This window comes from Ipomoea triloba, chromosome 11 (genome assembly GCF_003576645.1).
Source record: "Ipomoea triloba cultivar NCNSP0323 chromosome 11, ASM357664v1".
Taxonomy (NCBI): Eukaryota; Viridiplantae; Streptophyta; class Magnoliopsida; order Solanales; family Convolvulaceae; genus Ipomoea; species Ipomoea triloba.
In genome coordinates, this window is record NC_044926.1 from 18,639,542 (window position 1) to 18,649,774 (window position 10,233).

Here is a 10,233-nt window from a genome sequence, read left to right on the forward strand (position 1 = left end):
ATACATATATATATATATATATATATATATATATATATATATATATATATATAACAATAAATAATAAATAACAATAATAACAATGTTTTAAATTTCTTTAAAAAAAAAAGGGCAGGAGGTGGGGGAAGGGGAGCCGCACGGTGGCTCCCCTTTGTTTCCCCACTTATTCCACATCGGTGGGATAAGTGGGGAATGGAGCTAGGAGCCTCAAGGCTCCATTTTAATTAAATAAATCAATTTGCCCAGTGCACCCAGAGCTGGGCAAATTGTAAGTTTAGTTTTTTTTTTTATTAATATATATATATATATATATATATATATATATATATATATATATATATATATAAAAGGGCATTTTGGATACTTTCCTCAAAACGCTAAATACAAAACGTTGTTACTTGCAGCGTTTTGTAACTTGGCGATTTGGAGCATATATGCTGCTCCAAACCATTAACCAAACAAGGTTTTCAGCGTTTTGACCACGGTCAAAATGTTGAAAACGACGGATCCGTCAATAACCAAACAAGGTTTTTGTCTTTCACTTTTTAACTTAAAAATCGAAATATAGTCAATAGTACTAAAAGAAAAAATTAAAATTGGAAATGAAAATACACAATGAGTGAAATAAATAGATTAAAAACATGGAATTGCTTACGTTAAGGTTCCTTTGGTTCTAAACATACATGATCTTTTCTCAAAAAAATAATTACGGGGCATTTGGTTGGAATGAGAGAATTAGAAGAAAATGAATTGTAATTTGTGGGAAACAATAAAGTGAGAATTCAAAATCCATTGTTTAGTAGATAGGAATAGAATTGTTGAAAATTGAAAGCGAAAAAAGTGAATAAAGATTAAAATACCCTTGCATAATGATAATTGAATCATGTTCTCCATCCAACTAAAAGTCTAAGCTGATAGTTAAACTGCACATTTATGTTTATATTATATTTATGCTCACAGTGATAATAATAATAATTAAAGGGCAATACTTTAGAATTCCAATTCCACAAGTTGTAGAATTGTAATTCTTGTGAACCCTAAAAATTGTAATTCCGTGAACTTATAATTCTTTGTAATCAAATAACAAAATATAAATTCTATATAATTAAATAAGGAATGAGCCAATGACCTTGTGGTCTAGCGGCATTTGGTTGCATCCCATGTTGGAGGGGGTAGGTTCGAGCCTCAGTGGAGGTAATGCTGACTCTTTGTGCTTCAGTAAGTTGAGAAAGTAGTTTATGTACAGATACGTACAGATACTACATCATAACCGAGTCAGTAGTACTCCAAAAAAATAAATAAGGAATGAAATTTCGTCATATCAAACATAAATTAGAGATTCCAACAACACAACTAAATAAGGATTTGAATTGTTTTCCTATTCAACATTACATTTTGCATCCCACTTTATACTTTATTGGACTTATAAGATCCGAAATAAGTTGAATAATGTTTTTTTTATGAATCGTTTCGGCCTTTTTTAATTGGGCTTTAAAAAATAATAATGTACAGAAAAAAAAACATTATTCAACTTATTTCGGATTCAATGGAGTAACAGCATTACCCAAATCTGTACTTCCTTGGGCTTTAATTTTATTTTTTTTTATGACGAGAAAAATCCACACTCATGTTTTGCTATTGTTATGCCATGGACCCGATTCTACCTTACAAGGTGGATCCAGGTGCATGTTCACAATTTTAGTGCTCTATGTTCACAATTTTAGAACTTTATATTCACAATTTTTGAACTCTATATTCACAATTACAGAACTCTATGTTAACAATTTTAGAACCTTGGCATAATCAAGTCTATGTTCAAAATTTTATCATCTAATTCAAATTAAATTATAATTATAAAATTCAAATATAATAAAATTATATTTAAATTACAATTACAATTATTATTAAATTCAAATATGAATTGGGCTTGAATTAATTAATTAATTAATTCAATAACCTAACATAAAATTTAATTGGGCTAATGAAATTAATTTAATTATTATGGCCCGATTAATTAAATTGTTCCAATGATCAATCTCAAAATTAGGCTTAATAATAATTTCATTAGCCTATTATTGGGTTCAAATTTTCTGTGTATGGGGGTATGCCACAATCATTATTGGGTGGACCATGGTTCACACAACTGTGTGGACCATACTATTAAATAATGCACATTCAATATAAAAATACTATACATTCAGTATAAAAATAATGTACATTATATTTAGGAGATGTATATTATTTGTGTACTGAATGTACATTATTTTTATAGTATAAAAATAATGTATATTCAATACAAAAATAATGTACATTTAGTACATTAAAAATGTACATTTGATTATGGTCCACGTAGCTGTGTGGACCATAATTTGCCGGTATGCCATTGTCTCCTTAAGACATTTCCCTTCCAATATAAACAGCATAAAATTTCATAGAAATGACAATATTTTACACAAAAAAGTTCAATTCATAGACGAAAACATTACATTACACATAGCCTAAAACCCACAAACACCACGGTCCAGCGGTACTACATGCCAACTCGATGACACCACACCATACCATGCCAAAGATATTGAAAAGCACAAATAAAAAATAAATAAATTCAGCACCACACATAACATAAGTCTATATACTCCCAAACTCTGCTCACTCAAATACTTCTTGACCTGACAATTTAAGGATCCTTGTTAATTAGCCCCCAAAAATGTTCAAATCAAGAATTTGAGAGTGAGAACGCAATATTCTAACCAGATGACATTTTCTTGCTAAGCAAGTAACCAAAGGGAGGGTGACAAAACGTGCCATTGAGGAGCTCATCCGCCACAGCCTTATACATAGCTTCCGTGAGATGGCCACCATCCCAATTGATATACATGGAAGGGTCCGGGCAAGACTTGGTGTGGGGCGACCCACACGTCTCGAAAATGTCGAAATTCAACGGGTCGCCCGTGGCGGAGCCGCAGCAGGCTTTGAAGGGCTCGGCGATGCCGTACTTGGACGGGTTGGCGAGGACGGAGGCGTAGGCGCTCCAGTAGTCGGCGTAGACGATGGTGGCGTGAGGGAAATGGGCGCGGAAGGAGCGGAGGTTGGCTTGGAGGACGGCGTTGTGGGCGTGGCTCTCGTTGTTCACGGTGGCGGCGCAGCCCATGGCGTCGCGGTCGGTGTATAAGTAGAGGTTTGCGGTTAGGCAGCCTAAGGTGGGCAGGCCTTCCACCACCATGTACTTTGCGCCCTTCTTTAGCAATGCCTGTTTGTTTGTTTGTGGGGGGTTAGTTTCTTTGCCATTTCAATTCAAACCAACTTTTATTAATAGATAGGGATTAGGGACTACAACCACAACAATACCATCAAGGATAATAAAAACTCTAAAAAGTTCTATATAGGACTTTTTCCTGTCACAATGAGATTGACTACTGGTGCCCCTGCCTGACAAGATTATCAATGAGCAAATTACTTACTCAATTGATCAACATAGGTTAAATTTCTGTTCAAAAATTTCATACTAGATGTATAGAATTTTTGTATATATATTGAATCATAAATTATGCATGCAAGACAAAATTTGATCTACAATGAAAGTCCAATAGGCTGGATGCAATGGGAGTCAAACTTGAAACCGTGTGGTTAGCAAGTCAACAAGCCTAGTGTGAACCACTGCGTGGGTGTGAACCAGTAAACTCCTATTTAGCGCTTAGATGAGATATCAAAATTCAAAGTGCCAAGATGTTTGGAGTGGTGCAGTGGTGCATCCCATGACGTGGTGCAGTGATATAGTGATATATATTTACCAAGTCTAAAAAATTTATAAATCACAAATTGAAGAAGATCAACGGTGTACAAATGGTAGGCATGTTTACATGCTCAAGAATCAATATGTAAGATCAATGGATTAGAAGCAAGGAGAAAAAGTAATGCTAATTTGGTAATTATCTTAAACTATAAGTGTACTATGCAACATTACATAGTGCATTTTATGATATGTATACCACTCTGTGATGTTTCCTATTCACAACATTACAAGAGATGCACCTAATAATTAAGATTATCACTGTATTATATTTAAAAGAAATTAAAGAAAATGTTTTTCTTTTTTTGAACTATAGTAATATAACTTATTTCATCCCTCAATTATATGCACATTCACTTTTTCCCTCTAATTTTTTCTTGAAGTGGCTATTTTTATCCCACCCATTGATTATTCACGGCATATTTTCAAAATCTTAAAGAGTGAAAGTTTTTGTTTCCTAATAAAAAAACTTAGGATTATTAGTTGAATCTCTAAATTTCTCGTTCTTTTAACTCAAATGTGAAAAATAGACAAGATAATTTCTCTCAATTCTTTTTTTGGACATGTGATTATGATTTGAAAACGAGAATTGTGAGAAATTATCTTACTTATTTCATGCATTTTGATTAAATGAATTATAACATTGAAAGATTTAGCTAATATTCCTAAAATATTATTTTTTAAAATAATTTTTTTTTTATATCTATCATAATAGTTAATGGATATTTGAATAAAAGTAGTCACGTAAAAAAATACTCCCTCCCTCCGTCCCATTTCCTCTGTTTGGTTTGGTTAACGAGGCTTGACTAAAGTTATTTTTAATTCCATTTTTCATAATATTAAGTTTAGTATTAGTATATAAAATTTATATATTTAGAAACTACATTAAAAGTGCTATTAAACACAAAAAATCAAATTTAAAAATAATTAAAAATTACTAAAGAAAATAAAAAATGAAACAAATGCATTTATAAATAATAGAAGAAAATAAATTAGAACATCTCCAATAGGGGTTCTTTCTTAGTTTTTAGAACTGTAAAAAATTAGAGTGTTTGTTTTTAACAAATGTAGATGTTGGTTTTTTGCTAAATATTAAAGAAAAAAAAACCCTGATATACACAATTGCGTCTCACAAGTGACCCAACGAGCGTGTGTGCTACATGCGCCCGCTTGGGCGATTAAGAGTGGCCACAAAAAAGTGTGATTTTCAGCTTTAAAAGATTAAAAACAGAAATAGCTTGGCTAAAGAATCTTCAATTAAATGCGAGAGTGCAGACATAGAGTCAGAGACTCAACGTGCAGTGGATAAGGAAGCTTCTGGCTGGTTTGCAGGATGGGACCAATCTACTCTTAAATTTACAACTACATCTGCTTACTTTGAATTTTGTCGTACGTTGATCAATTAATGATGTCAATAGAAAATTTAGGTACAATCCATTTTTATATTTTTTTATCTACTTAATCAGAGATATAATAAAAACATATGCTCTATTGGTGTTGTGGGGGTGGGGCAATTTGTTTCACTTTTTTTTTTTTTTTTTTAGGGTATGCACTGAATAAACATCACTATTGTGCGTATATAATCCACAAACTACACAAGAGAATGTTGACAATAACTGAACTTGTAACTTATATACACGATAATCATGTTTTACTCACTTGGCCTCTTTTTTTGGGAGCTTCATTTCTCTTTCATGCAATGGATCGGATGAGGGTTATGTCATGAAAGTATATGCTAGTGGGAGGATACTTATTAATTGCACTTAATTTAATTACCACCAACTTCATGTCTTCATGGCTTCTTAGATGCTAGACAAAAATTTTACTTTTTATCTCACAATTACTGTGATACTATCATATTTGGTCCTTAAATTAATTTCTAATTTGCTCGTTTTGGTTCTATGGTTTTACTGATATTATTTTTAGATTTAGTCATTTATTTATTATTATTTTTTTAAAATTAACATCAATTTTTGAAAAAATACAATATTTTTTTCCAAGAATAGCCTCATCTTTTTTGTTAAAAAATATTCATATAAATAATAGTTTGATAAACTTTTTTCTTTAATGAAAAATCTTATTGCTAAGGTATGTAGTTTAGTATAGGTTTAGGAAGAGTTTTAGCATGAATAGAAGGGTAAATGGTAAGTTATCAAATTGTCCTAACAATTAACATCTACTCGACAAAAATGACTAAAGAAGATAAAATGTCACACTATTATTAAATTCTTAGAACGAAATGTAGCTAAATTAAAATTTGAGAACTATATGCAACAATGTCATATACTCCATAAGTTGTAAGACTACTAGAAGTGAAATTTTATCTTACATATATAGTATGACTATCCAAAAAAAAGCTAATGCAAACAATGCCAACCAGCCATTATATTAATAATAATAATAAAAAAGTCTATAATATAATGTTGACTATCCAACTATATATTAAGAGAAAGTAATTTTTTTTTATATTTATGCTATTTTCCATCCAAATTAATTGTACATACATTGTGCTATAATAATTGGTCTTATAAGTTTTTTGGACACATATGTCATTACTATTATTTGAATTTTCTTAAACATGTTATACAGACTATTACTATTATTATTATTATTAATTGCTTCTTTTAAATAAAACAAGCAAAAATTGAAAAGTTTTGTACAATCACAATTTCTAGGTCTTCAGCTATATATGATTGTATAGTGATTTTTGTTCATGATTGTTCTATATATATACTATATATATATGATATTCAAGCTAGTTAACCGTTATAAGGACGAGAATATAAAATTGTCTATACTATATATATGATGCTATTGAATATTGATGTTCAAATTAACTGTTAAAAGGACGGGAGCGAAACGTGTAATCTCATGCAATTATAAAGATGAAGACGAAATAGTAAGGATAATGCCGTCCATAATTAAATGCATCTGAAATCTGAAGACTATTTATGCACATTAATTCAGAGCAAATATGTGGACAAAAATCAATATACAGTTGTAATTTATTAAATTTTAAATTTGAAAACTTTAATCTGTCAATGCTAGTTCCTAGTTGTGCATTTTTATAATATTATTTTAGTTATATTAAGTAGTATCAATATTCAGAGCACTTTCGGTAGAAGTTTTTTATTGTAATTTTAGGTATTATGAAAGAAAAAAAAAGGTGAAGTAACAAAGAAGAAAATTGGTAAGGAGACAGTCAGAGTAATGTGACTCTATGGATATCAGACACTGATTCTCCCATTTAATGAGTAATTGAGATCTTGATATATCATCTCCACAAATCTTGTTTTGCGAGAGTGTGGTGTTTCAATTTTTGTGGGGAAGAATGCAAGGTACCCAATAGACATGACCTACTTTCTATAGCTTCCACTGAGCTTTGATCTCATGACCTTCCATATGAAACAGTCACTACATGTCATCTGAGCACAAGGTGCTTGGCAATTACGTTGGATTTAAAATAGAAAAAAAAAAAAACTCTAAAAAGAACCAGATTTATTATTCCCATATTACCTTGTGACAAGGTGGAATAGGCCACCCCATGTACCTCCACACCGACAATTTGTGGAGAAGTTAATCATAGTAATAACTTAATTGATCAATAGATACTAGATTTTTACGGTTTCGGTTCTTGATTTGGACAAATTTATTCTACAACTAATTTAACTGTCTATGAGGCTATTCCCATATTACCTAGTATGTTGTGTCAAAGGCACCCATACCTATTCACACCTAGAATTCCTCTACTTATTATACATGGATGTGACGCTTGGGAGTTACTAATACAACAACAATAAAAGAAAGAAAAAATAGATTACCTGTATGAAGCCATTAATATTACTGATAGCAAGCCGGCGAAGAGTTTTCCTTGGTATAGAAGAGCCAGAGGTAAAGGCATAGTCGCCGGCACCAATCGCACCAACCCAAAACAGTGCATCATCAAACACATCCCCACACTGCGTAGGAGTGGTTTTGTAGTCTCTGCACCCAACACTCTCCAAGTACCTATTGAACCATCCCAGCTGCGTTCCAAGAGACTGAGGAGTAATGTCTAGACTAACATTGTTCTTCTCGAAGAACCTGATGAAGGCATAGTAGTAAACACAAAATGTAATTGTTAGCATCAAGCGCATTATAACTCGTAGTGAAGGCGCAACTTTAATGTTGTTGGGATTTGTATTTGTGGCTTGACTCTAATACCACGTGTTAGGATTGAGTTTTTAAGAGACAGGGTGCTGGATTTAATCCTTTAGATCTTCGCTCAGCAACCTCCTAGCCACCAAGTACTGGACTTGGTTTGTCCAATAACAGTAATGTATGTTTGTATGCATAGTAGGAATTGGAAGTTGATTTAGATTTGGCACCCCACAAAACACACACACATATAGGGTCTTGTTCAGGTGTGAATCAGCCAACTAAAAGAATACACTGTAAATAACACTAAAATGCACAACAATTACTCTAGCTTCACGATTACTACAAGAATGCACCGCATTTACTACATAAATGCACTGCAACCACTACAGGAATACACCACAATTACTACATGAACACATGACAGACATTAGGGCATGCCCTTAAGGCATGTCTTAGTGTAGTTGATGTGCATTCATGTAGAAGTTATAGTGCATTCCTTCAAAAGTTCGCAGGTTGTCACGGAAGGGCCGGTTTTCAGACAACTCTATATATATACCTGTAGCTTATAGCAGTGGCGCCAGCAACAGCAAAGCTGATACCGTGAGACCTGTCGGCCTTGGGGTCCATGTATGGCGGCAAGAAGGGCAGGGAGAGAGCTTGGGCGACGAAATCGATGACGAGGCGGCCGTCGGAGTAGCGGTTGGTGGGGCGGTGGAAGAATGTGCGGCCGTAGGGTGGGTTTGATACATGGGTGAAGAAGATGGAGCCAGTGCTGGAGTTTGTGTTGCCTGTGTCTGTGAACGAGTCTCCAAATGCATAAATTTTCTTGAATAGTTTGGGGGCTGTGGCTGATGATGGATTAGGGCAACACAAGAACAAGAGTAGAAGTAGAGTAGATAGTGTGATTCTAGAAGCACAAAGTTTGTAGGTAAAAGCCATGGCTACGTTGTTTATGGAAAGGTAACCTTTGCTCATATAGATGGGCGGATAATGGAGCTTGTTGAGGCATATATAATACATAAACATAAATTTCCAATCCAATTATCAATTTAGCTTTTTAGTTGAGATGGAGCACATGGTTCAATTTGGTATGAGGGTTCGAATTTGGGCGTCACCCAATAAAAAAAATGAGTATAGTCCACGTGTTGCTTGGAGCCCATAAAAAAGTAATCGGTCTGCACACACGTGAAGAGACACTTTTAGTTGAGATGACTATTGTCCATGTGTTGCTTGGAACCCATAAAAAAAATTGGTCCGCACACATGAAGAGACACTTTTAGTTGAGATGGAACACATGCTTCAATTGAGCTAAGCCAGTAGAATTTGGTTCCTAACTATGGTGTGTGCATGTCTCTATATACATAAACGTACACACATGGGATAACTCGAACCAAGTTGGTCGGATTGTCGGCTTGGTAACCATAAAGTTGCAAGTTTTTGACTCCCAATGAGAATGATCTATTGGTCTTCTTTGTTTGAGCTGGTTATGTATGAGTACCCTATGCTGATTTAACTCCTTAGAGCATCCTCATCAATAGATATTGAGGGGATAATAGTACACTGATATGTGAGGTGGAGGGGAGAGAGGGGAGAGAGGAGAGGTGAGAGAAAAAATGGGAGCTCTTGCAAATGCCAAAATATTAGAACAGTAAACCTTTTTTCTTACTCTCTGCTGTGCGTGTTTCGTGCACAGCAAGCGCCTAGCCGGGGCATGCAGTGCAAGCGCCTGACAGAGTTTTGTTTATTATTATTTTTTTAAATCAATTTTTTTTTGTTTTCATATATCCATCCTCATCTTCTCTTTCTTAATCACACTTACAAAAACTCCTAAAAAACCGTGAATAAACTCCATTGATAAGGATGCTCTTATAGTTTTTTGTTCCAATTAAAGTCACAAATCGAAATGTTCACATCTAGTAACTGAGTTTCTCTAAATTTGTGAAGTTGACTATTACTGTTCTTGGTTCCAAGTAATTAATATAATATTTGATTTGTTATGTATGGTTCTTATACATGGAGACAACTTCAATCAATATATAAATTATCCAACCTGTCAAAAGGGAGAGAATTGAAGAATGCAGTTTGATAATGAAAATTAAATTTATATATTGGAAATCAAATTTCAGTGGCCCTATGTGTTCTTGAATTTAAGTCGCTGAAGGTTAAGGTGATTTACAATAGTTATAGTGTTATACCATTTACTTGGGTATAAAATACATAATTTACATATTAAATATTCATAATTTACATATTAAATGTTCATAACTCAAATTGTGAACATTCAGTATGTAAATTGTGAACTC

General features: G+C 33.3%; 1 protein-coding gene across 1 annotated transcript; it reads right to left on the reverse strand.

The window, feature by feature from the left end:
* Positions 1–2,405: 2,405 nt before the first annotated feature.
* LOC115996285 (GDSL esterase/lipase At3g48460-like) lies at positions 2,406–8,908 on the reverse strand. The gene is made up of 3 exons (XM_031235476.1): positions 8,487–8,908; positions 7,612–7,873; positions 2,406–3,250 (listed from the first exon to the last, which is right to left on the reverse strand). Exons 1-3 carry the CDS (start codon positions 8,903–8,905, stop codon positions 2,747–2,749), a joined length of 1,185 nt encoding a protein of 394 aa, XP_031091336.1. The 5' UTR covers positions 8,906–8,908; the 3' UTR covers positions 2,406–2,746.
* Between the last annotated feature and the right edge of the window lie 1,325 nt (positions 8,909–10,233).

What these genes read in the sequence shown, in the direction of transcription:
- LOC115996285 (XM_031235476.1), bottom strand. Translation starts at nt 8,905, where the DNA reads ATGAGCAAAGGTTACCTTTCCATAAACAACGTAGCCATGGCTTTTACC. An exon ending in GCCACTGCTATAAGCTACAG is followed by an intron (nt 7,874 to 8,486) that starts GTATATATATAG and finishes TGCCTTCATCAG; the next exon opens with GTTCTTCGAGAAGAACAATG. An exon ending in ATATTAATGGCTTCATACAG is followed by an intron (nt 3,251 to 7,611) that starts GTAATCTATTTT and finishes ACAAACAAACAG; the next exon opens with GCATTGCTAAAGAAGGGCGC.